Raw genomic sequence first — 27,037 nt, 5'->3', positions numbered from 1 at the left:
CCAAACTCAAGCTTCTAAAGAATTAATTAGGTCATGTCTGTTATTTAGCATGAAAGTAGATGCTGTAGAAGACTCATTGTCCTCACAGAAAAGGTAACTGTTGTTCCTGCTTTTTGGGGAGCCATCCCCTGTTGGGCCAGAATTGATTAGGAAAAAGAATGTGTATTCCTGTAGTTTGGAAACAATTGACATAACCTCGGTAAGATCCTGTGACCGGGTGTGGCCTCAAGACACATTGATTGGGAACGTACACCTTTTCTTTTGAGAGACATCTGACCAATAGGGAAAGATTTCATTTGAGGAACCATCCAGGTGTAGGAAATAAATGTGGAATCCAGAGAAGGATTGAGGGCTGTCCGCTGTTTACAGTGTATTCTATTGTTTTGTCATGTCACCAGCGCTGCGGACTGTGACCCCACAAGGGAAGCATGTCTTGCAGTCCACTGCTGGCAGTGTTTTCATGTTTGATTGTGTTTTGACTGTCGTTTTCATCGTGTTGTTTATTAAACCTTTTGCTTAACTTTCAATTGGATCCAAGCCTCTCCTTCCTCCTCAGAAATCAAATGAACACGTCTTTTAGATATTTTCTTAACAAGTTTAAGTGTATATTGTTATTGTGAATCTTTGGTTAAACTAGCTTTCAAACAAACGCCCCCCAAGGGCACCTCAACGCCCCCCTTTCCAAAATATTGCTTCCAACGCCCCCCATCATCTTCTGAACGCCCCCGTTGAGAAACACTGATATAAACACACATTAATACTGCGGTGTGCGTGCGTGTTGTTAAAAAAAAGTCTTTTATTTGTTTTTTATTTCCTGTAAAAAAAACATACTGGTAAAGTTCACTATCATTGTAACACATTTTCTTGGCTTGTCGCTTGCGACATCTCTTCCTTAGAAATAGCTGTGAATTTATTTTTATTTTGAAAAAAGCGGAAGTGGGTGTGCTGCTCTGATAGATCGTTATTATAAGAGCTCATCTGTAGCTTTGTGGCTAGGTTGGCAGTAGGTTGTTTTCTTTAAAGCCTCCCGGGGTTCCCACTCGTCGCCGCTGAACTCCGCTACAGCAAAATCGGTTATTACAGCGGCGCACCAGACGGACTAACGTTATAGGTTACAGGTTTGTCTTTCTTGATTTGACTATATACACATTTTATCTGACAGCTAGCTATAACGTCACGTTTTGTATCTGTCAGCCATGTTACTGTATATCAATCAATGATGCAGCTAACGTTAGCCACAGTAACCGTGTTTATTTTTAGCAGCTAACCTGCGCCGACTGCAGTGCAATGAAACAGATTGGCATTGTGTATTTTCTGGAGGCGAACCTTGTTGACGAGACGATGGTGACATGGATGTTGATGTTAATATAAATATGATATCCGGGGAAATTTGTTTCTGCAAAATCTAAGCTGTTAATGGGCTTTACAGTGTGTAAGCTAGCGCACTAGCTGTTTGCTGTTCTGAAGCTAAGGGGTAATGTAAGCTAGCGAGTTTTGATCTGGCCATGCCCTCCGTTCAAAAATGATGCCAAGGCCCCAGTTACACAAAACTAACAGTTCGCGTTATTGTGACTGAATGTCATAAAGCATAAATGCACCGCAGCATTTATGCAGTTGGCTTGGGTTAAAACATGGTATGCTTAACGTTACTAGCCAGTACGGCTGATTGACTTTAAGTAGCGTTAGCACTAGATTAAGAAGATCCCTACAGTAGACTGCTAACCGAGACGGTCGGAATAACTAGCTACTGTATTACTAAAAAACATCCCTAAATGCATCATACTACCCAGTGGGGATGTCACGATAACTAATAATAAAATATCAGCGCCGCGGTGGAGGAAGGTCTGGCAAAGCGTGTCATGTCACTCCTTTTTTCAGTGTCAGTTATTTTTTTTATTTTTTTCAACTTTCTGTCACTGTTTTGGAGTGGAGGGTGCAAGGAGAGCATTATTTACATGTAACCTGGTGAAAACGTCAGTCTTCATCCCACAGCCCGCTTTTTCACATAAAGTTAACTTAACTAACCTTATAGAGGTCCGCTAAAACAAGCGCTGAACGTAGCTAATGTCAGTAGCTATCGAAGCTAACGTCAGGCTGTGACAGAACGGCAGAGAGAAACCGGCTTAACGTAACTTTCTGGTTGGGAGCTCCAGGTGAAGTCGTTAAAGCCATTGCTGTAGATATACAGTAAAGCCAGAGGCTGATTGCGGTCAAGCCGTCAGTGAGCACCGTGCACGAAGATGAGGCTCTCTGTTTTTCTGTGCTGATCGGCCTTCTTCTTTTCCAGCATTTAGCGGAATAATTGCATCCCCTGGTAACTAAGGTACTTTATAAAACGAGTACCGTCACGTTTTCAGAATTTTGGTATTGACTTGGTACCGAAGTACCGGTTCTCATGACATTTCTACTACTACTACTACTACTCAGGCATGTTTCCTTAACGCATGCTGTAATTACGTGATGTTGCACATTCCTGTGTTTAGTTGACCTGAGGCTTGTAGTCTCAGGGACAAGATGACAAATGGTTAATTTACAGGATTTCCATTGGCTGTTGGTCACATGTTAGTTATTCATAACATTTCACTGCATCAGTAGCCTTTTACAAAATGTATACAATGCACTGATGTGTGCATTCCTACTCTCAGATGGAACAGCAGGACCAGTCCTATATGTTTGCCAGTCTGAAACGGCCTCACTCAGAGCAGCTGCTGCAAGGCCTCCAGCTCTTGCGGCAGGATCACGAACTATGTGACATTGTCCTGCGTGTGGGTGATGCCAAGATCCATGCCCACAAAGTAGTGCTGGCTAGCATCAGCCCTTACTTTAAGGCCATGTTCACGGGTAACCTGTCGGAGAAGGAGACCTCCGAGGTGGAATTCCAGTGCATCGATGAGACTGCCTTGCAGGTATGCTTGGAGCCAGCAGACCCCTATTAAACAGCACTGATTAACTTCTAATCTGTACCATAGTTTTTTTTTATGTGACACTTTTGCTCTTTTTCTTCTAGGCCATTGTTGAGTATGCATACACTGGCACAGTGTTTATCTCCCAGGAAACCGTGGAATCTCTGCTACCGGCTGCCGACTTACTCCAGGTTAAGCTAGTACTTAAGGAGTGCTGCTCCTTCTTAGAGAGCCAGCTGGATGCTGGAAACTGTATAGGCATCTCCCGCTTTGCAGAGACATATGGCTGTCATGACCTGTGCCTGGCTGCAACTAAATTCATCTGTGAGAACTTTGAGGAAGTTTGTCTAACAGAGGAGTTTTTTGAACTGACAAGGGCTGAGTTGGATGAAATTGTGTCCAATGACTGCCTTAAGGTGGTCACAGAGGAAACTGTATTTTACGCCCTGGAATCGTGGATCAAATATGATGTAACTGAGAGACAGCAGCATCTGGCTCAGCTGCTGCACTGTGTTCGCCTTCCACTCCTAAGCGTTAAATTTCTCACTCGCCTATATGAAGCCAACCACCTTATACGAGATGACCACGCATGCAAGCACCTGCTCAATGAGGCCCTCAAATATCATTTTATGCCTGAGCATCGGCTCTCCTATCAGACTGTGTTGTCGGCACGGCCCAGGTGTGCCCCGAAGGTGCTGCTTGCAGTAGGAGGCAAGGCTGGACTGTTTGCAACATTAGAAAGGTAATCATGTCTAGATGATAATTTTAAGCATTATTGAACAGGCAACTTTCCAAATTCTGTATTATCCATGCCTTCTTTATGTTCTGTGTTTAAAAACAAACTGACAAACCAGGTCATATCTGTTTCTCTCTTGCAGCATAGAAATGTATTTCCCTCGGACAGATTCATGGATAGGACTGGCCCCTCTGGGTGTACCCCGTTATGAATTTGGAGTAGCAGTGCTGAACCACAAGGTGTATGTGGTGGGAGGCATCGCCACACACATGAGACAGGGCATTAGCTATCGGAGACACGAGAGCACAGTGGAGAGCTGGGACCCGGAAAGCAACACCTGGTCCTCTGTGGAGCGTATGGCTGAGTGCCGCAGCACACTCGGGGTGGTGGTCCTGGCGGGCGAGCTGTATGCCCTCGGAGGCTATGACGGCCAGTATTACCTCCAGTCGGTGGAGAAATATGTCCCCAAGTTGAAGGAGTGGCAGCCTGTCGCACCCATGACCAAGTCCCGCAGCTGCTTTGCCACCGCTGTGCTGGATGGCATGGTGTACGCTATTGGAGGCTATGGCCCAGCCCATATGAACAGGTAATACCACGGAGAGTGGATATGATCTTTTTTTGTTTTACCTGTGGAAATGTACTGTATGTTATGGGCTGTTAAACATTAGGAATGGGAAATGTTTAGTTATCTTGTCCTGTAGATTGCCCAGTTATTAACAAGGCACTGAATCATTTATTCTGTAGCCGCTCAGTTCTGTGATATGGTAAATTTCTTTCTCTTCAACTGTAACCTCTTTCATTGAAGTTTCTGTACAATGTGAAGACTGCAGAATGCCACATAGGATCAGTGTGGTGCTCTACCACACTTTTTTTTTTTTTTTTTAAAAGTGATCTCAGTGAAAAGCTTGTAGCTCTTTTAGACATCCTAAGCTGGTGTTTTCACTCAAGGTCTTGTTAGTTATTTAAAATAACTGGTAATCAAGTGAAGGATGGGACCAGGCCCCTGTCAATGCGTGAGGAGTCATAACAAAAGTGGTTGCTGAAGTTTCATGGGGAGGGTGCCCGACTGTGTGCTGCTGGTTAGACCTCTGTTGCTGCTGTGGATCTCTAGAGAGCAACACAGTGTTAGCTTGTTTCCTTGACTCCTGAAACCCCTCAGGAGAATGTGTTTGGACAGAGAATCTTTGGGGACTATTTCTTTCATTCCCCAATGACTTTTATGGCCTTGCTTACTGCAAAACAATCCCTGATTGCTAGTGTTCCAGTTGCTGTCGGAGGGTTCATTTGTCTCTGGTCAAATTTGGTAATTCACCACTGCCATTGGTTACTAGATATGCACTGTGTGTATGTTATTAGACCACCTGAACGGTTCTCTTTTGTAGCTTGAAATATTTAATATAATATTAATATTTAAATAACAAAATTTAAATGACTAAATATCGGTCCAATTAAGTACTATATATTGTTAAAATAAATTTCCATGTAAAGTCGGTTAGCTGCTTTTGAACTGAAATGCAACTTTTGAAGGAGTACATAGGTGTTTTTGTATGTTGTAGACGAATAATTACAAATTGCATATACGTAACATAACAATACTTCAGATCATTTTCCAAGCATACCACTTGCAATGATATTGTTTCACCTGTGTCTGTATAATATAAAAATGAGTTTCTTGAAACTGGTAAATCATTACAGCATTTGGCTTGGGGCCTGTTGAGGAATTGCAGAGTGCTGGGATGTCGGATCTTTTTACATTTGGACTTTTTAAACCATTGTGTGCATTTTGTTAATTGTGCTGCATCTTCTCCACACAGCGTAGAGCGGTACGACACCAGCAAAGATGCCTGGGAAATGGTAGCCCCCATGGCAGATAAGAGGATCAACTTTGGGGTAGGCGTCATGCTCGGCTTCATATTCGTGGTGGGCGGACATAATGGAGTGTCGCACCTGTCTAGCATTGAGAGGTATGATCCACATCAGAACCAGTGGACAGCCTGTCGGCCAATGAATGAACCACGTACTGGTGAGTTTACATCATACTTTACCTAAAGCCCCTATTTGTACGATTTGCAATTTGGATTTTGGCGACCCCTAGTGGTGGTATCTAAAGAGACCACACGTAGAGGCTTCAATGAAAAGTGGTTTTGGCCTGTCCGTGGAGACTCTATCATTTGGTAGGGATGGGGGGGGGGGAATCGATACAGCATAGTATCGCCATACTTTCCGTGGCAATACTGTATCGATACAGATGCCAAGTATCAATTTATTATTATTATTATTATTATTATTATTATTATTATTATTATTATTATTATTATTATTATTATATGTGTTGGTCAGTAGTGAGAAATTGCATGTAATTAGTAGTGATGGCGAGCTGAAGCTTTCTGAACCGAAGCTTTCAATCCAATTGTATCGAAAAAAGGTTCAATACTCGAAGCTTCAGAACTCTGAGGACATCTGGTGGTGGAATTTAAGATATCAGATATTGTCGAGTCGAAGATAAATACATTTTGAGTATGAATTCATGGATAAATACATAATGACATAACTAACTAAGCCTATTTTGGACCTTGCATGAATAAAAATGTAATTGCCTTCTCCACAAAAAAAAATAAAGTTAGGATTTTGGTTGTGAACTTGTCTTGTTTGTAAACGAATACATCAATTTGGGAAGGAAATGAATGAAGAACACATTGCACACACATTTCTGTGATTTATATTGAGTACGTAGCCTAGAGCAACATTGTCTCCTCAGCCAAATAGGTGAGATAGGTAGTGCAGTACGCTAAATGAGCAATCTAACAGTCTGACATGTAGTCTACTGCCAGTGTGGTGTTTTATAGAAATTGTTTGAGTCAATTGATTGGGGCAGTGCTTTGACAGTGGCAAGGACATACTTCGGGACAGTGATGGTGCTTATGGACAATAACGGTGCTCGTGGACAGGTCAAGGGGATATTATTGTGCTTGGTGACAAATGTTTGTGGGAATAGACATCAAATGTCATTTTTATTCAGAAACAGAATTTTTTTTTTTTCCACTGTTCCAGGGCTGAGCCTATTTCTTTTCTTACCCACAATAAACTGTCTACTCGCTATAAACTTTCCTGCAATAAACTCTCTCCTCGCTATAAACTTTCTATGAACTCTCTTCTCGCTATAATAATCTCTCTATATTTACTAACTCTCCTACTGCAACAACCCACATATACGCGCCCTGTGTCGCACTATTAGTAAAGCTTTGAATTCAACTTCGAAGCAGTCACGTGGGTGTGTATGAAACGAAGCTTCGGACGTCACTGGTCACGTGATTATCTCAAAACGAATCGAGCTCCGATACAAAGCTTCATTCCAAATTGGTTCATTTCTTCGATACATGCCTCGAAGCAGGAGGTTCACGGGTAACATCACTAGTAATTAGCTACATATGACTGTTACATTGTTTTTGAAGGTGTGGGATCTGCCATCGTGGACAACTACCTCTATGTGGTGGGAGGTCACTCCGGATCATCCTACCTGAACACTGTCCAGCGCTATGACCCCATCTCAGACAGCTGGTTGGACTCGAGCGGCATGATGTATTGCCGTTGCAACTTTGGTCTGACTGCCCTTTGACCCATGGCCCAGCCAGCTAGGACCCAATAAGAGAACTTGGACACAAAGACCTTTTTTTTTTCTTTTCTTTTTTTGTTGTCTTCTCCTCCTTCCCCACATTCATCCTCCAGGTGCAGAGGAGCACTGCACACCAACGTGAACACCAGAGGAGAGGGGAGCCTGCTGAGTGGATGGATGTGCCGGGCTAGCTGGCTGGCTAGAGGGGGACCACAGACATGGCTGCAGAGATGAGAAAGAGCTGCAAAGTTGTGCAGAACCGAGAGGAAGATCATTGGACAGCTGTTGTCACGGGCACGAGGAGACGACTCCTCTACTGCTGCTGGACCACAATGAGGACTCTGAGCCATTTCCCCAGACGATTGTGGGAGAAAACTTATCACTTTTGTTTCAAAATTCTGTTATGTTAGCAGACATTTTATTTTTTTTTGTTTTACTTTATGCCATTAATCGTGTTTAACACTCAAATCTTTTTTTTTTTTTCTTAATTTCCCTGCTGCAACTGGAACCATGTGTTCAGATTTTGTAGAACACCACAGTCGGCAGGTGTTTTTGTATGACTATGTGGTTGTTGGCCATGTAGTGTGTATGTCCGTGTGTATGCTCGAGAGGTACATGCATGTCAGATAGGATTTTGTTTTGTTATGCGTCTGGGTGCAGAGCTGACGCTTGGGCTCAGCGACGCAGGAGTTCTGCATCAAAATCAGTGCTTCACAAAAAAGAGAAAAGTTGGAATCTTTATATTTTCAAAAAGGGCTGCCTTTTTCTCTCTTGTAAATAGTCTAAATAAAATATATGGAATATATCCTCTAGTGCATTGCCTGTAAAATGTCTTTCTGCACTGGGTCACTAGGGTGCGTGCGGATGTGTGTGTAGTATGATTCCGAGGTTCAGTGTAGAGTTGAGTGACAAATTCTCCTGAGAGTGTTTATCACTTAGTTTCTGCTTCATCCTCGGAGCCATTTAAAAAGCCCCATCTTCTAGCTTCTGTTACATCTTCCTAAGGTCAGGTCACGCACTTGCTACTCTTTAGTTGAAATCGACCGTGGCCCTTTTTTTCACCCTTTGGTCTGTACAGTATACCAACTGGTGCTATATTTAGGATTCAGGATTCAGCTGTTTGTCTGTGTTGCCTCACACAATTAGGTCAACCTCTGTTACTTACTACCGCGTAAGATGGTAGTTATTTGATGTATGTGCATTTAAATGCGTCTAATTGAATGGCCCCCAACCATGCAATAAAATAAATTCCTACTGCAAGGGAAGCCTGTGGTTGGAAAACCGCAAACCTCTGTCCTCATAAATATCTAAAGTCTGAAAATTAGCACTGTTTGATTTTTTTTTTTTAATTTTAAAATATATCCTACCTTACATTGTCCCTGTTGCTGGATATGAGCATGCTTTGTCATTGTCTCCATACCTGTTCCTGGTACAATGTCACTCTTGGCTATGAACATGACTTTTTCTGCCTGTGATTGGGTCGAAGTCTCCTCTTTTCACTCACCAACTCGCTACCAAACGTGATTCTCATGTAGCCATGGTCTTGCTTGCAAGCTCAGGTTTGAGGTAATTCATTCACAGCTTCATGTGAAGTGCCAAAACATTAACTTTTGTTTTTGCATCTTTCTCACCTCCTGTGCTAGAAACGGCTTCTTTTGTGTGCCACAATTGAAACATTATCTTGTTGTCCTTATTGCTAATGTATTAGCATGACATTCTTCTATGCTGTCATATGGAGATGGATGATAAAGCACCAAGGGCTGTGCCAGCCAACTCGGGCCATGTTCCCACTGTCACCAGTCCTGTGTCCTGGGAGAGAGACCAGAGTGCTCCCCAGGCTGGCTGACGGTGTCACTCTGTGCAGCCTTGGGTTAGGCTAACTGATAGGTCATGCAATGCACAGAAATAGAGGGCACTAGACTAGGAAAGGCTAGGTGTGGTGTGTCTTGTTAAGTCACTTAATGTTGAAGTCTAGTTTGAGTTGCTTTGTGCACTGATGTTTGCACATAAGTGGAAACTTTAACCAAGCTCTGCATTGCACTTACCAAACTATTTGATACATATTGTAATTGTACATATGCTTTAATTTAGGATAATGGCATTTAGATAATGCAATAAGACTTCTGTTCTCTCTGTGGATGTTTTTCTTTTTTTTTTGTGTGTTTGTCTCTTTTAAAAGGCCAAGGCATCTCATATTGCTGTAACAGAACATGGCATGTTTATTGATTCACACCGTTTGGCAGTAATGTTGACATCTGATGAAACGTCAAATGGTACCATTGACTTTGCCTCATCCTACAGGACATTTGATGTCGTCATTTTGTTGTGCATGCTGGTTTATTTGTACAAGAATATATGTTTATTGAGGCAGATTCAGATGGATTGCTCACAATCATTGCGTTAATTATGATAAATGGCCAAATTCGAGGTATACGCTTTTTGTTTTTTTATTTAAACAATTCAGCCGCTTTCACCACCTAAGTCTTGTAAACGTTAAACAGGACATGTGCTCTTCCACTTGTACTCCAAACTTCATGTGTTTGTGAAATGATAAGGGAAACCATTACTACAGGTGGGGACTTTAATGACGTTTGCCTTGCAAATTGGTCATGGTGTCATTGGTGAGGCATTTAATTTGTTCACTATATAGAGTACTTTCCTTTTACTTTTAAAAGTAAGGCATAAGCAAGCCAAGTGTATTTCTGCAAATATGTCATTTTATTTTAGAAGATGTGAATGACTTTTTTTTGTATTTATAATTGTATTATTTATGTTGTGTAACCTGATTTTTGTTGGCTAATTCTGTATTGTACTAGATTTTGTTAGTCACTTAACAGCCATGGCACAAATCACGCGGGCGTAATTATGTGCTACAGCCATGATTCCTCTAGCATCAATGTTATGTACAGTGTCATGATTTCTGAGGTGTATATTAACTTCTGCTTTAATCAGTTTTGGAGAGACGCTGAAGAAAATCTGCAAACGTTAATCTGCAAAAAGAAGGGATGTTAAAATCGAGTTTGTATGCATTTTCATTATGGCCTAACCAATGTCATGTTTTTTGCCACCACTCTCACCAAAGTGCTTGTTCAAAGAAAGCAGATGGATGACTAACACCTTGGTCTGCAATGGACTGCCACTGTTTGTGTCTGAAAGAAACATTCTTTGAAACTGATGTCAATGTTAGCCAAATGACCACTCTGCTTCTTTTACATTTCCCATTGTGTGTCTGGAGTAAAAGGTGATGATCTTGAATTTTCTATCCTGTGGATTAATACTGGAAGTACAAGATAACCTTAGGTGTAGAAACAGTAGCTTTTCACATTTTATCATGTTTTGATTGAAGACATTTTACATACATCTTAGTCTGTTTGTGTGGTGCAGTTGTACCCAGTTTAAAATAAATGCCTGCCTTAAAAGGTACTGTCTGCTTTTATGTGGCTCTTGTTTTACACATCCATGCAATGCAAGTACAACAAAAATAAATCAATACCAGTGTATTCCAAAATATTTATATTTGTATATAGAAAAACAGCAATTGACAACTGATCATGATCAAGGATTTATGCTCGAAAGGATTCACTTTCGTAAACTTACCTTGGCAGAGGCACTGTGTGATACCAGTTATTCTTTAAGGTTAAAAACTTTAAAAAAAAAAAAAGTAATTAGACATTACCTGTTGTGACTGCAGTGTGTGCTGAGCTAGTGTTAAAGTGCTTCAATTTGTTAGTATGGACAGTAATATTTAAGCTTGTAGTTCAGAAAAGAGACTGCCCTCAACCTTTTTATATATAATTTAAGAACTTGGTATTTTTAACATTCACTCACTCATTGTATTAAACGCTTGCCTCCAATTTAAGCATCCTAACAAAAAAGAAGTTAACCTGACATAGACGTTGGCTTTGTTTGGTTGTTTTTTATCCGCTCAGACCACATGTGACAATAGAAAAAGCACCTGTTTAATTCAACAAAAGGGCTGATATGCATACATGTCAAATTAAAATGCCAAAATTGTACACTTGCAATTTTGGTGGAAATGTGGTATACAGTAAATGTCATCTATACAAGGCTGATTAAGAGCAAATGCACCCTCAGAGTGTAAATTAACCATGGCGTTTTTAAAATCCTATCAATCTCCCTGTATGTTGGGTAACTGTATATGCATACGATGTGTATTACTCACTGCTACTATGCATATCAACCCAGAACTATTATAGTCCATTATATTCTTGGATTCCAAGCATGCCAAAAAAGAAGTAATTTCCATTTTGCACAGTAATCTTTCTGCAAGCATTCAGGTGAAATGGAGCATATGTCATACAACTATCTTACAGGTAACAGAAAGCAACAGCTGACAGGAAGAAGAAAAACTAATGATGCAATAAGTAGAGAAACATGATTACAGTAATGTAACGCCATCCACGGGGTTATGACAAAATAATCGCAGGAAGGCTGGATGAATGAATGCCTGCTCATCTGTGTATCCACTTGTGATTAAAAAAATAAGTTCACTTGTCGGAGGCGCGGATGTAGACCAGAGAGGACAGCAGCAGGAGCTCTGGTGGCTTGTGTAACAGGATCAGATTGTCACTCCTCAGACCGTCATAGTGCATCCAGCAGCCGTCTATCTGGAAGGCTGCGGAGTAGTGATGCTCCACCTTGTTGAAGAGCGTGGCACCCTCTAGTAAATATCTGTGGAGAAAAGAGTTATTATTACCATTTTCTTTATACAGTCCAGGAAACTAAAATTAAGAGCACAAATAATTACGAGAAGATATTTTCTCTTGGATCTGAAACAAAGATAAGCAAGATAAAAAGGTGTAGAAGAAAAAGCAGTGTCTGGTCCCGTTTACCTAGCCAAAAACATACTGGAAGCTCCATACCTGTGTTGGCAAAGAGCTAGATGGTAAGGGACATAGGATAGCTCCTCTGACTTCCACTGCTGCATGTTGAGAATGACAAAGGGTGGGGGTCCATGGCAGAAAACCCTCTGAGAGAACTCCCTTAGACCATCACACCTGTTTTAAAAAAAAAAGATTATCAATTTGTTAAGGAAGTGGAATAAGACTGGACAGAAACAGAAGATTATGAACGCTGTCCCTAAGTCTCACCCCAGCTCTGAGCAGAGTAGGAGTTTGGGGCAGAAGAACTCGTCCACGGCCGACTGAATGGGGTCTCTCTGAGGCAGCTCATGAGGAGGGCTTGAGGTAAAATGTCACAGGGAAATCATAAGAAATTAAAACCATGTATACCATCCAACAACACACATTTAATAGCACTGACAAAACCTGTCCTGAGTTTTGAAACAGTCTCTGCTAATGTTCACAGAATGAAACGTTGGGAGAAGTTGGATAGAGTTCACTTTGTAGCATCATATCAAACCGCCTGTGCGCAGCATACCTGATGTTGATTGTAGTCTTGATGAACTCCTGGAAGTGGGCCGGGCAGTTCCAGTTGGTGCACAGACTCTCCTGAATAGTGGACATTAGGTTCTCCAGGTTCTCTGTGAAGTTCTCATGCTCGTTACCAAACAGGTCAATCTCTAGTGCTGCCTGGTGGATCTTAGAGCGGTACTGTCTTTTAGACATCCTGTCCCAGATCCACAGCATCTTCACTGTGGTGTAGTCACAGGAGTCCATCAGGGAGAGGAAATACTCCACAAAATGCTTGCCCAGGAAGACAGCCAGCTCCCTGGGAAAGCCCTGGTTGTCCCGCAGAATCACATACAGGATCATAAGGAAGCCATCGATGGTGCATGTGTTTTTTAGGTTGATTTTGACGTACAAAGGGGTGCATGATATGGCTTTCCGTCCTGCCTTAATGGCGAAGACGCCCCCCCAAGGCAGCACAGGCCTCCAGAAGGAGTGGTCCTCTTCGTCATTGTTGTTGATGGAGGCACGGATTTCTTCAAACAGTGTCTTAGATCTAATGAGACATATATGAGTTAGCAGATGCTTAGAAAGAGGTGGTTGAATGTGTTTAGTTTGTTGCACTGATGGATATGAACCGGATAATGTTGAGAGACTGCGGCCTTACCACAAACTATGGCTATGCAAATAGGTGTAAGCTAGCTCGCAATAACAAAACAAGCCACGCAATGACAAGTTCTTAACGTCCACTTATCCTCCAGGGAATAGACATAGACCCCAAAGCCCGCTAGCTTAACAAATTAGCAGCTGCTAACAATTTACCTTTCGAAGTGGAGATTGTTCTCAGTGTTTGAAATTAGCGTTTGGAGGTCTTCGGTGTCGCTCAAAACACAGAATCTACTCTCCATTGCTCTCTGTATTTCTTCATGTCTTACGTCGGAGTTAAAGCCAGATGTGTAAGTATAGTATTTTCTAGTACTTGCTGGTGATTTCCTGAGTGATGCAGCTTGGCAATGATCAAAACAATTCCGATCAAACGTCAAGTTGGGCCCATATAAACACTGCTGTAGAGTTTTTGACAGATTACGGTGACGGTGTGTGTAAATACAGTGCTGTCCTCTGCTGGTTCTTGACGTAATTACACCCTCTGAAAACCCGCCCATTCCCCCACCTCTCGTGGGTGGGTTAGCAGAACTGTGAATGCTATTGGTTTAGGGGGTTCTAGTAACAGGTTTTAATAGGCTGTCAAAGTTGGCAATAGCCACGCCCTTCTCCGTCGTCATGCCCACTGGCGAGGCCACGTTCTACGTTTGACGCTATTCCTGAAAGTTAATGCGATGATTTTAAACCTTAGTGCTGGATTTGTGAATAGAGCCTGCGCCATCCCCTTAAGTCCCAACGCTTTTTGACAAACTTTAGTTTTTGGCAGTACTCACCGCAGTGCACTCCTCTTCTTGTCAGGCTCCTCGTGTCCAGGCGACACCATTAGAACACGGACTATCAGTACCAAAAGATGTCAGCTCAAATCATAAGCGGGAAAGAGGTTTCAGGGTAAGTATCAGCTTTTCCCAGCACGTTTATTGATGCACATAGAGCCAAATAGATATAACCAGCCTAAATATGTGTCTGTGTAACGTTACTGGCTAACTAGTCAGCTAACGTAAACTAGCCATTTGAGTTAACGGTTGCTTTAATAGCTAACGTTACAGTTAACCACTTTAGTCTCTAACAGCTTCTGTACATGAGTCCAGCCTTATGCACGATTTGCACCCAGTTGTTATTTATTTTGAGAAACTGCCCTTGTTCATGTTCATGCTGGCAGCAGAACACGAGTTAATAACTCAGTTGAATTATTGTACATGATGCTGTCCACGTGAATGAAGTGTGCTAGCAGGTGTTTTTTTTTTTTTATACTGTTAATTGTGCATAACGAGCTGAGAAATCACAGTGGATTCTTTCTCAAGTGGCAAGGGGTATTTGTCTCCTGACAGTTCTATCTAAATGTGTCCACACTAAATGCACTGACTTGTGACTGTCGCATGTATAAGTTAGTGGTAATCAATAAGGTTAGCTAGATCATTGAACATTTTGGAGTGAATAGTTGCAAATCCTGCAGCATTATGTAAGAAGCTGTGGGGGTGTGATATGATCTTTGCCCTATTGGTCCAGTGACCTCAGTGACACACCACTTACGAAACGTAGAAACCCCAAACTAACGTTTTAACAATCGTTACTGTATTAATATTTGAGTACAATCTTCAAATTAGTTTCTTGTGTTTTTAATAGTTCAAAGTTTGAATGAATCCAAATATTGCATATACAGAAAGTTTGGGAGAATGTGTTTGGCAAAGAGGCAAAAAAAAAAATACTTTCATTAGTTGCATGTGCATGTCACAAGACATGACCGCCTGCACCCTGATAACTGCTCCTAACAGTACTCATTAGTTAAATTAAATCCACAGATCTGCTGTGCCTTCAGTAGGGGGATTTACATTCATTATCCATGAAAGTTTATAGGAATATGGCCCTAGTTAATTAGTAAGCAGGAAGACATACTGAGGATCAGATTAGGAGTGTTGTTGTGATGCAATATGTAATAATGATAGGTTTTATAAACTCTGTGAATGATATTTTTACTGATAGCCCTTTGTTTCACTGGACTCCTTTTTGTGAATACATAAAAAGCATTATCATGCAGGTCATATGTAAAATAATGTACCTGAATAACCGTTTCAACAGTAGGTCTATGGTATATATTATTTGCACTATATCAATTAAAATGTGTATTGTCATTGTTTTACATTGCATCCTAGCCTTTAGAAAGGCTAAGGTGTTATTGCCTTTGGAATGCCTGATGTTTTAAGTTGTGCTTGACTTTAAGATAATCCAGTGTTTTAAGTCATTAAGGCTATTGGAGCACACTATGGATATACCTTTTGGATGAAGCTTTTGGAATATGAAACACAAATTTTGTACGGTCACCGGTTTAAAAACACTCCGAGCTTACGTGAAAAATAGTTCCAATTGGTGTCACACATCCATAATCAATAGTAATCACTTGGTGTGTTCCATTATCACTGCTAATGAAGTTCATGTGATTCACAAAGACACTGTGCTTCAATCTAAATCTGTGGGTTAGTGGGTCAGAGTTTTAAGTCTTTAGTAGGGGTGGGGAAAAATAATCGATTCTTGGATGCATCGTGATTCTCTCTAGAACGATTCGATGCTCGATTCTGATAAGTTAATAATCAATTACATTTGTTTTTGTTTTTTTTATGTGTTGCTTTTTATTTAAAAGTTACTGTCTCCAGACAAGTAAATCAGAAAACAGAATGACTGACAGAGGATGGGATAATGGACAACAACTTAGAGTTTAGGCAAGAGTGCAGACACATGATCTAATAAGACATACATAAAATAATTAGGCAAAACACATATAGGCTTTTCATCTACTTTATCACATTACATCTGACCACCTCATCTTTCATGTTCTAAGAAGCCAGTTATTCACCTTTTAAAGATGACTGAGTCTCTGACATGGAAGATTACTGTGAGAGAAGGTGACTTTCACAAGCATGTTTAAGGCTTATGCATGGACTGACTACAAAGCAAAACATTTCGTTAAAACTTGTGTGTGACAAATATATGTCATGTACAGTACAGGCCAAAAGTTTGGACACACCTTCTCATTCAATGCGTTTCCTTTTTATTTTCATGACTATTTACATTGTAGATTCTCACTGAAGGCATCAAAACTATGAATGAACACATATGGATTTATGTACTTAACAAAAAAGTGTGAAATAACTGAAAACATGTCTTATATTTTAGATTCTTCAAAGTAGCCACCCTTTGCTTTTTTATTAATAAGGGAAAAAATTCCACTAATTAACCCTGACAAAGCACAACTGTGAAGTGAAAACAAAAGAAAAAAAGAGTTATAAAAAAAAAAAGCAAAGGGTGGCTACTTTGAAGAATCTAAAATATAAGACATGTTTTCAGTTATTTCACACTTTTTTGTTAAGTACATAATTCCATATGTGTTCATTCATAGTTTTGATGTCTTCAGTGAGAATCTACAATGTAAATAGTCATGAAAATAAAGAAACGCATTGAATGAGAAGGTGTGTCCAAACTTTTGGCCTGTACTGTATATTTTTAAAAATCACGCATGGAAATTGTTGCATCGAGATGCATTGATCGGTTTAGAATTGAATCATTGGCCTCTGAATCTGATCGAATCGTGAGGTGCCAAGAGATTCCCACCCCTAATCTTTAGTGCTTCTTGCGTAACAGTTGATGAGATCAATAAAGCTTATTTGTTGTGTGATTGTGTGAATAGAAAACAAAGAGAAGCAGTCAGAATTAAGCTTTGTTTAGACAGACATGCTAGATCTTAAAATAGATTTTGAATACTATGCTATGCTTGCTCCAATAAGTTTTTGTCACTGCTGTCTGTCTTGTCCTTGATTGGTTGAGTTGGCTTTACCTAATCTACTGTAGTATATGTTGATTGGGGACATACCTCCACTCCATTAAACAAATAAAGATAAAGCAAAGACAAAGACCAAAGATAAGACTTTGTAATGACCTGGCTTTGCGTACAGTGGAGATTGATGGCTGGGGATTGAAAATGGTGACCAATTTCACAATGAGATAGCAACATGTCATGTATTTTGGCATAAAATCTGTAACAACTGCAAGGGAGGGAATGGGTTAGGCATGTGGCTTGTGTACCATATGGTCCTATCCCTTTCCTTTGTTATAATGGCTGTCACTACATAGAGATTGGAAATCCAGTTGGGTTTTATTTTGTTGTCTTGTGTTCTCAGGCAGGTGAGGGAGCGTCTGAAGAAGGATGTGGAGCAGATGAAGCTTCAGGACCCAAACTTCAGACCCGGTCTAGTGGTTTTACAGGTAAGTGTAAGATGAGAACTAGAACGTATTGGGGTAAAAGCACATTTTTGGTTGTTTTGTTTGCTAATTTTGCCATGTGCTTTCTCGTGGCCATCCACTGGAGGCAGTCGGCAGGTAAGGACTTTGGTCACATGTGCCATTTTGTGCCCCTGCATAGAGTGTGTAACTGTGTTCCACTGAAGTCCCCTTCTTGTAGATGGAGACATTTATGGAAGTCAACCGTAGGATAGCCATTCCTTCATATAGGCAGGTGAAGTGATGCTTTGTGTCTTTTGAAGGTTGGAGACCGCGACGATTCAAATCTGTACATCAGCATGAAGTTGAAGGCAGCAGCAGAGGTAAAAAGATCATTTACATTCAGTATGTACACCACACTTCTACTGTATACTGTTTGCAATCAGACCTAACTTCCGGTCTAATCTCTTCTTCTGTGTACGCAGATCGGAATAAATGCCACACATATGAGACTTCCCAAGACTGCGACAGAGGAGGAGGTGAGAATGGATTTGAAGTATAAGTTCAGCCCAGCTTTTACACACACACACACACACACACACACACACACACACACACACACACACACACACACACATGCACTCGCACAGCAAATAACAAACTGAGAGTATCTCAGAGTGTAAAGGCCATCTGTCTGTCCATAGGTTCTTCACAGCATCACAGAGGTGAATGAGAACTCGTCTGTCCACGGCCTCATCGTGCAGCTGCCCTTAGATTCAAACCACAAGATGGACACAGAGAAGGTCACCAACGCCGTGGCCCCAGAGAAGGATGTAGATGGGTAAGTACAGACATAAAGTAAAGATCAGGGTTCTCCCTTCTAATGTTTGCTTATTTGTGATTCTTTTCTTTCTTTGAGTCTGGTTAAAAGAAAGGAGGAAAAAAAAAAAAAAAAACAACAAATAATTTAAATTGTTAGACAGCTTGAATTTGCAATGTTCACTGTGTTCTGATGCATTTACAGACTGACCAGCATCAATGCAGGGAAGTTGTCTCGTGGGGACCTGGGCGACTGCTTCATCCCCTGCACACCAAACGGCTGCATGGAGTTGATCAGACAGACTGGTAAAGGCAACATTTAACACCCCAAAACGTTCAGTGCAAAGTAAAAAAAACATCTGTGCTGTGAAAATGTACAACACAAAATTGAATAAGACCAGAATAAATTGATGGATGTACTGCCTCTCTACAGGTGTGTCCGTGGCAGGAAAGAGAGCGGTAGTGATTGGTCGCAGTAAGATTGTGGGCGCACCGATGCACGACCTGCTGCTGTGGAACCACGCCACCGTCACCACCTGCCACTCTAAAACCGCTGATCTGCCTGGAGAGGTACAACAGTAATCCCTCCATCCAACCGACAAATATAGTTTCAGGATCGTACTCCCATCAGCCATTATGTGTCCCCAGACCAATATAAGCAATGTGACCACTGATGTTTTCATGTTGATGAAACTCTGAAAATATTCGGTGATTACACGCAGGGAATTACAGATATCTGCTGCCATCACGTGGCATAAACAATAACCACATTTTGAAACATTCTGTGAAATCATAAAATAAACGTCCACCAGGTGGGCAAAGCAGACATCCTGGTTGTCGGCATCGGGAAAGCGGAGATGGTGAAAGGAGAGTGGATCAAGAAGGGAGCAGTGGTCATCGACTGTGGCATCAACCACATTCCAGGTTTGACTCTGCATTTCTGAGGCTTTTCAGTCTGTTTTAGTCATGGCACTCTGGAGTTTAATTAGTTATTCAGAGGTAAAAGTGTGGTATTTACCTCCAAAGTTTCTTTCCATGTCTTTTTAGATGAGACTAAAGCAAGTGGGAAGCGGGTGGTGGGTGATGTCCACTACACCTCAGCCAAGGAGCAAGCCGGCTTCATCACTCCTGTGCCTGGTGGCGTGGGACCCATGACTGTGGCCATGCTGATGGCGGTAAGGTCCATCTGGAGAGTGAAATCCTCAACTAAACTATGTTGGCATATTCTAATTTCCAATGCTAGCATACTTATGTGAGAACACAGTATTAAATGCTAAACATTTACGCTCTTTATCCAGAGGAGGAAATAGAGATAGAGATGAATTCTTTCTTTCGTCTCATGTACCTTAGATGTTAAAATGACTGTGAGCGTGTACGTGTGTGTTTGTAGAACACAGTGTTGAGTGCAAAGCGTTTCCTGGAGAGCCACAGACCAGGGAAGTGGAACATTTCTTACACCAAACTCAACCTCCGGAAGCCCGTGCCAAGGTTTGTCTCCTTATCTTCCCCTTCTCGCAGTCATGTGCTCTGTTAACTTTGTCACTGAAAGATTTGGTAAATTTAATAATCCACACGCAAGAAGAGCTGGTTTAATTCTTCGCCTCACGTTAGAGCTCTCTGAATGTGCTCTTTGTCTTTCAGTCCTCAGCTGTTTTCCTCCTCTGGTCAGATGAAAATGATTTTGTGTGTTGTCTTTATAACTCCCAACAGCGACATTGTGATTTCTCGCTCCTGCGTGCCCAAGCCTATCGACTGTCTGGCAAGAGAGGTGGGCCTGCTGTCAGATGAGGTGGAGCTTTATGGCAAAACTAAGGCCAAGGTCCAGCTGAGTATCATGAAACGCCTGCAGGCCCAGCCAGATGGCAAATATGTGGTGGTCACCGGGTATGCAGCAGAATTTAAAATTGCTGATGACCCTGCTGATGATTATGTTCCATGCTGATAAGATTTTCTGTCCACAGTATTACACCCACCCCTCTGGGTGAAGGAAAGAGCACCACCACCATCGGCCTGGTCCAGGCCCTTGGAGCCCACTTAAAGCTCAATGTGTTTGCTTGTGTCCGACAGCCTTCTCAGGGACCCACCTTTGGTATCAAAGGTGAGCTTTGGAATAATGTACACTGAGTGAAAGGTTGCGCAGCTTTACAAGCCGTTGAAATGTACATTTTTTTTCGAGTCCTATACTGGTGTCTGTGTGTGTGTGTATATCTGTAGTTTTCTTCTGTCTGCAGGCGGTGCTGCAGGAGGTGGATATTCTCAAGTCATTCCAATGGAAGAGGTACTACACTGCTGTGTCAAGTTAGAAACTAGGCAGCCAGAAATACTAAGGGAAGATTTGCATTAATTAACGAGTCTGTTCATTTTAGTTCAACCTCCATCTTACCGGCGACATCCACGCCATCACAGCTGCCAACAACTTGGTGGCTGCTGCCATCGATGCTCGCATGTTCCACGAGTCTACACAAACTGACAAGGTGGGTATTCTATTTTGTCAGTGCTAGACAAGAAAATACACCTTTTGTAAAGAAATGGATTGTGACTGTTATCTTTCTCTCTGTATGTATCTTCAGGCTCTGTATAATCGCTTGGTCCCGCTCAATGGAGAACAGAGGAATTTCTCCCCCATCCAGATCAACAGACTGAAAGTAAGCGTATCGTGTCACGGACTTGTAGGTTTTGACTCACATTCCAGAGTATGGCGTACATCTCACACATACGTTTTCTGTATTTGTTTAGAAATTGGGCATAGAAAAGACAGATCCCTCTACTTTGACCGAAGAAGAGATTACTCGCTTTGCCCGCCTGGACATGGACCCAAGCTCTGTCACCTGGCAGAGAGGTATGAAGTCTCTTAATCCTCATGACATTACATTGTCATTAAATCTGCCATATTTATGTTAGCAATTGTGAGTGTATTGGTCATTGCGTGTCAATTTAGTGTTGGATACCAATGATCGGTTCCTGAGGAAGATCACGATCGGACAGTCGCCAACTGAAAAGGGATACACGAGAGAGGTAAAGACGTTAGACAGTTTCTTTGGCTCCACCCAGTGGTTGTGTCTAACATGACGCTGTAGGTAGCAATGCAACACACCCCATTTGAGAGTGAATTTCTGCCTATATACTGAATTGTATCCTCTCCGAGTCCAGTTCGCTGCATTGCTGTTGATGATAAGGGGACATCCGTTTCGTCTGTCCTCCAGGCCCAGTTTGACATCACAGTGGCCAGTGAAATCATGGCGGTGCTCGCCCTCACCACCAGCCTGCAGGACATGCGTCAGCGCCTGGCCAAGATGGTCGTGGCCACCAGCCGCAGCGGACAGCCCATCACCACCGAGGACCTGGTGAGTGGTCTGGCCTCTCCTTCATGACAGGATCTTCTGTATAGGTATTGTGGAAGCAAGGCTCCTATAATGAATTCTTGTTTTTCTTCATAGGGCGTGAGTGGTGCTCTAACTGTGCTAATGAAAGATGCCATCAAGCCAAACCTGATGCAGACCTTGGAGGTGTGTGAAACACGCATGCTTACTTGTATAGTTGCACTGAAAAGAACTTTACAAGCTAAAATAGTTGCCTTGAGTTATGGGTTTTGTATCATGTGAGTCGTATGAATCCACAGGGAAACCCTGTGTTTGTCCATGCCGGCCCGTTTGCCAACATCGCCCATGGCAACTCCTCCATTCTGGCTGATAAAATAGCTTTGAAGCTGGTTGGACCCGATGGCTTTGTAGGTAAGTGGAGCTAAGACAATGGCTTTATGGTAGAATGTTTTCCTCAATATTCACTTTTTTTTGTGCTTGATCTGGTACTGGAATGCTAGTAGATTGTTTGTTTGTTTGCTGTGTTGATGGTACAAGTGATGGTGTAGCAGATGTGCTATTATTCAGTGATATAGTTGTGATTCGGTTACTGTTCTCTTTGTCTCACAACCTCCCAATTGTGCCCAACAGTGACCGAGGCAGGCTTTGGTGCTGACATTGGCATGGAGAAGTTCTTCAACATCAAGTGTCGCTACTCAGGCCTGAGACCCCACGTGGTGGTGCTGGTGGCCACCGTCCGAGCCCTGAAGATGCACGGAGGAGGACCAACAGTGAGTTTGCTTGAGTTTTCCGCAGCACCCCAATAAGAAGAAAATTACAGATTTCTTTTTTTAAATTTGAAATAAAAAAACAAAACCACTTTTGCTTTTACATTTCTATATAATTTTACATGATGGTTGAACAGCATCCACAGAGTCGCAATGAATATTACCTCGGGACACCCTCCCTCAGTGGACGTCACAGAGCAATAACTCATTCAAATTCTCCCTTCTTCATTCACACAATTGTTAGCTTATTAAAAATACTGAAAAAATACTGAAACACTTCAAATGGTCTCTGCTGTATACGATTTGGTTGAGTTCATGCTTGTATTTTTAAATTAACTAAAACATTTTATTTTTTGTTCAGGTCACTGCTGGGATGCCACTGCCTAAGGAATACATTGAGGAGGTAACTCATAACAGCAGCCCACCAAAATGTGATCTTTATTTGAAATGAAATGTTGATGTTGATGAGCTGTACCGTACTATCGGGTATCTCGCAAGCTTATTTAAAAGTGTGTTTATGTGAACCCGCATGTAGAACCTACAGCTGCTGGAGAAGGGCTGCAGCAACATGAGGAAGCAGATAGAGAATGCACAGCACTTTGGCGTGCCAGTGGTGGTGGCTGTCAATGGTTTCAAGTAAGTGGGGATGGCGACACAGCAGCCAGTCTATACGACCACAACAACAGATACAGAGAACTTGTTCTGTATCACATTGTGCAGTATTAGCTGCTGAAGAGCCAGATTTATTTTCTAAGGAGACCAATAACCGAGAGAAACATAAATTGAATATTGGACTTACATTTATCAGGAGGCTTTAAATGAGGGTGAAATATGTGTTGTTTTTACAGCTTGTTGTGCTGCCCTGAGGTGGTCAAGTATATTATTTGAACATAAGAAATAGATTTGCAGGATCAAGAGACTGTAAATCTATTTCTTCTGTTAAATTATTTTCTTTACAAATAATGCATTAGGGTTGACAGGCTGATCAGAAGCAACAGTAAGTGTTACCCTTGCTCGAGGCAGAAAGGTCCTCAAGGTCAATAAAGAGATTAAATGATAAATAGTGACACAAATATGATGTAGTTTAGACATTTTTCTTGTGTTCCTGCATTGTGAAAAGCCTGTCTATTTCCCCGCCTTGTTTTTGGATTGTAGCGTCTGTGTCTGTTTATCTCTAATGCCCTTTGTTGTTCTGACCTATCCTGCAGGACAGACACCGATGCTGAGCTGGACCTGGTCTGCAGCATGGCCAAAGCTGCCGGAGCCTTCGACGCCGTGCGCTGCTCCCACTGGGCCGAAGGTGGAGCCGGTGCTGTGGCCCTGGGTCAGGCGGTCCAGAGGGCCTCTGAGTCCCCCAGCAAATTCCAATTCCTCTATGATTTGGAGGTATGGGCCATCACATCACATCACATCGTTTTTTAAAAATAGTTAAATACTGTATGTGGATGAATTTGCCAGAAAAAGTGCATGTTATATTTGTTTGGTCTGTTAAGGTAAATAAAGAGGTTAGCCATACAGAAAATAAAAATAATGTTTTCACCCACAAGAAATGCCCTCTTGCATATGTACAAAGTCTCAGTGAAAATACATAAAAAGAGTTTGAAAATGTATCATGTATTTGGGCCCTAAACTTAATCAAGCACTGAAAATGTACTAATTTTGTGTGGTTGGCATTAGTGGGCCAACATATTAATACGTTTTATTATAATTTATAATTCCTTTCTAGCTCCCTATTGCTGATAAGATTCGAATAATCGCCCAGAAGATCTATGGAGCGGATGATATTGAGCTTCTTCCAGATGCTCAACACAAGGTGGAGCTGTACACCAAACAGGTCAGCATCTGTAGTCGATTTGTTTGCTTTCCTCTCTCTTGTCAGGCCTGTTTGTTGTCCCTGGAAATGATCCTAACTGGATGAAGAATGCTTGATTAGGCCTTTTGTTAAAAGCTCTAATACCTTTTCTCCCCTCAGGGTTTTAGCAATCTGCCAATCTGCATGGCGAAGACTCACCTGTCGCTCTCTCACGAGGCAGACAGGAAGGGTGTGCCCACAGGGTTCATCCTGCCAATCAGAGACATCCGAGCCAGTGTGGGCTCTGGCTTTCTGTTCCCACTGGTCGGCACGGTAAGCTTTCATTAAACAATGCCTTTCCTTTTCAATGTTTTGCCGGAGGTTCATGCCTGGGAGGTATTAGGGTGTGACTATTAACTGCGTGTACGCAACATGGCGGGACTTGTAGCACTCAGTGTGTGTGTGTGTGTGTGTGTGTGTGTGTGTGTGTGTGTGTGTGTGTGTGTGTGTGTGTGTGTGTGTGTGTGTGTGTGTGTGTGTGTGTGTGTGTGTGTGTTTTTTTTTTTTTTTTTTTTTTTTTTTTGTTGTGTGTGTGTGTGTGTGTGTGTGTGTGTGTGTGTGTGTGTGTGTGTGTGTGTGTGGCCGTTTTTGTGACATGTATGTTTACTACAGTACTATTTTTCTCATCATTATGGCAGCTGACCTAAACATCAGATCTGTGTGGAACGAAGTGTGTGTGATTGACAGTGTCTATCATAACAACTGCTTTTTCTTGCTATTCCTCCTAGATGCCCACGATCCCTGGTCTGCCCACCAGGCCTTGTTTCTATGACATTGACCTGGACCCTGAGACTGAACAGGTCAACGGGCTCTTCTGAAGCACATAGTAAGGAAGGTAGTTGAGAACTACAGATGCCAACCTCACACTGCAGACACTGAGCCTTACATGTGATGGACTAATAATTGGAGCTGGTCTGCTGGAGCTGTTTGTTGTTTTTCACTCAGACACTGACATCTGTAAATAATTGATTTGCTTTTCCCTGAAGGCTGCAGATGGGTAATTCAAGAAACCTAATTAATCATAGAACAGTTTATCCCCCTGAGATTGTCAGTCTGTGATATACTTTTTGCAAGAGGGAATTGTCCTATTGACAATTCTTTCAGTTACATTGCTCGCTGCACATAAACAAGCGCTGCTTGTATTTCACATCCCAGAACCTCTTATGAAAATAATAAGCCGAGACTCTTAAGTGGCAGATTTGGATTCTTGTGTAAACTACTTGTGTATTTTGTGTGAACTACACCAGGAGCATCCCCTCCAGGCCACTGTATTTAACAATTGTGTCCGTCTTTGAGATGCATACATTTCTTGAGATACATAAAAACAACCTTTTGTTTTATTTTTGAGCAATCTTGTGACTATTGTCCTATTTTTGTCTGTCCTGTATTCTAATTAATATTTCTAACATTGCTGGAGAAAATAGATGTTGTAAATTAGTGGTTTCAACTTTTCTGTCAGGAAAAAAATCTAATAAAGTGTCCTTGATGGAAAGCCCACGTATCAGCCCTTTTTTTAAATGTATGTATCAAACTGTATATTGCTTGTAGAAAATAGAATTTGTCGGACCGAGGTATCGAATCCTAAAGATATCGCCGCCACTTTCCAATCCTTTTATTCAAAGTTGTATGACTCCTCCTGCAATCCGGTTCCGACACAGTGCCAAAAGTTCCTGAAAGAGCTAAACCTGCCTCTTCTTGACCCAGAGGAGGCAGAAGAACTGGGTCAACCTATTATGTTAGAGTAACTCAAATCAGCGTTAAAAACAGCTAAGAAAGAGAAAACACCAGGGTTGGATGGAATTCCATCAGAACTTTTACTACAGTACTTACTACACTACTGACACACTAGGACCTACCATTTTACAAACTTTAACCTCGGCCATAGAGAGGGGCACCTTTCATCGACAAACCAATACTGCACTAATTTCGGTCATACACAAAAAGGGCAGAGATCCTACAGATTGCTCGAACTACAGGACCATCAGCCTCATTGGGACTGATATTGAGCTTTATTCCAAAGTCTTGGCACTACGTCTAGAACGCTTCATTGAGAAGTTAGTCCACCCAGCCAATCAGGGTTTATACCAAAGCGTCAAGCTGCAGACAATATACGCAGATTACTCCATGTAATAGAAGAAGCCAAAAACCTTCCAACAACGGCAGCAGTTTTATCACTGCCACAGAAAAGGCTTTTGACTGTCTAGAGTGGAACTACTTGTGGCAAGTAATGGAGAGGCTTGGTTTGGGAGCCAAGTTCATTGACATGGTACTTACCTTATATGCGAATCCCACGGCCATAGTCTCAACCAATGGTCTGCATTCACAGCCATTTCCCATCGAACTGGGCTCGCGACAGGGATGCCCGCTATCTCCCATGCTATTTGCGATCTCTCTTGAACCATTAGCCCAAGCCATAAGGCAAAATAAAATATGTAATGTCCAGGTTAAATCCAATAACAACTCAATATCGTTATTTGCAGATGATATTTTGCTGTGACCTCGAGGACTCTGTTCCAAAAATTCTTAAGATCTTTAACGAATTTGGCTCAATCTCTGGCTATAAAATCAATTGGAATAAATCGAATCTTCTTCTATTAAACAACAGACTATTAGTGATACAATACCAACCCAAAGCAAAATTACATTTTGAGCATCACCATTCACGCATCGCTACAGCGAGTTGTCCAGGACAACTATGAAACTATACTAAGTAGTGTTCAAAGGGATCTGGCCAATTGGTCTGCGCTGCCGACATTGCTACGGTCCAGGATTGCTGTTGTTAAAAT

The 27,037-nt window shown here is 41.8% G+C and overlaps 3 protein-coding genes across 4 annotated transcripts; 2 read left to right on the top strand and 1 right to left on the bottom strand.

Annotated features, from left to right (window-relative positions):
• The first annotated feature begins 984 nt into the window (after positions 1 to 984).
• On the top strand, positions 985 to 10,686 carry LOC120549277 (kelch-like protein 28). Its single transcript, XM_039786078.1, has 6 exons — positions 985 to 1,118; positions 2,646 to 2,906; positions 3,008 to 3,645; positions 3,782 to 4,225; positions 5,454 to 5,662; positions 7,092 to 10,686. The coding sequence occupies exons 2-6, from the start codon at positions 2,646 to 2,648 to the stop codon at positions 7,253 to 7,255; spliced, it is 1,716 nt and encodes a 571-aa protein (XP_039642012.1). The 5' UTR covers positions 985 to 1,118; the 3' UTR covers positions 7,256 to 10,686.
• A 62-nt stretch (positions 10,687 to 10,748) lies between these two features.
• c20h14orf28 (chromosome 20 C14orf28 homolog) lies at positions 10,749 to 13,737 on the bottom strand. The gene is made up of 5 exons (XM_039786079.1): positions 13,444 to 13,737; positions 12,653 to 13,177; positions 12,364 to 12,453; positions 12,136 to 12,270; positions 10,749 to 11,944 (listed from the first exon to the last, which is right to left on the bottom strand). Exons 1-5 carry the CDS (start codon positions 13,527 to 13,529, stop codon positions 11,761 to 11,763), a joined length of 1,020 nt encoding a protein of 339 aa, XP_039642013.1. The 5' UTR covers positions 13,530 to 13,737; the 3' UTR covers positions 10,749 to 11,760.
• On the top strand, positions 13,496 to 25,743 carry mthfd1b (methylenetetrahydrofolate dehydrogenase (NADP+ dependent) 1b). 2 transcript variants are annotated; one of them, XM_039786077.1, is made up of 28 exons: positions 13,496 to 13,577; positions 14,083 to 14,172; positions 17,454 to 17,538; positions 17,817 to 17,876; positions 17,979 to 18,032; positions 18,198 to 18,334; positions 18,518 to 18,618; positions 18,746 to 18,882; positions 19,125 to 19,236; positions 19,360 to 19,487; positions 19,703 to 19,800; positions 20,023 to 20,196; positions 20,274 to 20,410; positions 20,544 to 20,590; positions 20,679 to 20,786; positions 20,883 to 20,957; positions 21,049 to 21,151; positions 21,251 to 21,327; positions 21,516 to 21,656; positions 21,750 to 21,818; positions 21,932 to 22,043; positions 22,263 to 22,402; positions 22,761 to 22,802; positions 22,935 to 23,035; positions 23,608 to 23,785; positions 24,126 to 24,233; positions 24,372 to 24,524; positions 24,980 to 25,743. In XM_039786077.1, the coding sequence occupies exons 2-28, from the start codon at positions 14,135 to 14,137 to the stop codon at positions 25,067 to 25,069; spliced, it is 2,805 nt and encodes a 934-aa protein (XP_039642011.1). In that variant the 5' UTR covers positions 13,496 to 13,577; positions 14,083 to 14,134; the 3' UTR covers positions 25,070 to 25,743. The 2 variants fall into 2 exon arrangements, with proteins under 2 accessions (XP_039642011.1, XP_039642010.1); XM_039786076.1 differs by lacking the exon at positions 13,496 to 13,577 and having other exon boundaries at positions 13,920 to 14,172.
• Positions 25,744 to 27,037: the final 1,294 nt, after the last annotated feature.

This window comes from Perca fluviatilis, chromosome 20 (genome assembly GCF_010015445.1).
Source record: "Perca fluviatilis chromosome 20, GENO_Pfluv_1.0, whole genome shotgun sequence".
Lineage (NCBI taxonomy): Eukaryota > Metazoa > Chordata > Actinopteri > Perciformes > Percidae > Perca > Perca fluviatilis.
Note: the sequence above shows the minus strand (reverse complement) of the source record. Positions and strands in the feature narration are given on the sequence as shown.

Bases quoted from the DNA above. Each gene is read 5' to 3' on its own strand.
- c20h14orf28 (XM_039786079.1), bottom strand. From the start codon at position 13,529: ATGGAGAGTAGATTCTGTGTTTTGAGCGACACCGAAGACCTCCAAACG. The intron at 13,178-13,443 runs GTAAATTGTTAG...ATGTCTCATTAG, and splicing joins AACAATCTCCACTTCGAAAG to ATCTAAGACACTGTTTGAAG. The intron at 12,271-12,363 runs GTGAGACTTAGG...TTTTTAAAACAG, and splicing joins CTACTCTGCTCAGAGCTGGG to GTGTGATGGTCTAAGGGAGT.
- mthfd1b (XM_039786077.1), top strand. From the start codon at position 14,135: ATGTCAGCTCAAATCATAAGCGGGAAAGAGGTTTCAGG. The intron at 20,197-20,273 runs GTATGCAGCAGA...TTCTGTCCACAG, and splicing joins AAATATGTGGTGGTCACCGG to TATTACACCCACCCCTCTGG. The intron at 22,044-22,262 runs GTAAGTGGAGCT...TGTGCCCAACAG, and splicing joins TGGACCCGATGGCTTTGTAG to TGACCGAGGCAGGCTTTGGT.
- LOC120549277 (XM_039786078.1), top strand. From the start codon at position 2,646: ATGGAACAGCAGGACCAGTCCTATATGTTTGCCAGTCTGAAACGGCCT. The intron at 2,907-3,007 runs GTATGCTTGGAG...TTTTTCTTCTAG, and splicing joins TCGATGAGACTGCCTTGCAG to GCCATTGTTGAGTATGCATA. The intron at 5,663-7,091 runs GTGAGTTTACAT...TTGTTTTTGAAG, and splicing joins AATGAATGAACCACGTACTG to GTGTGGGATCTGCCATCGTG.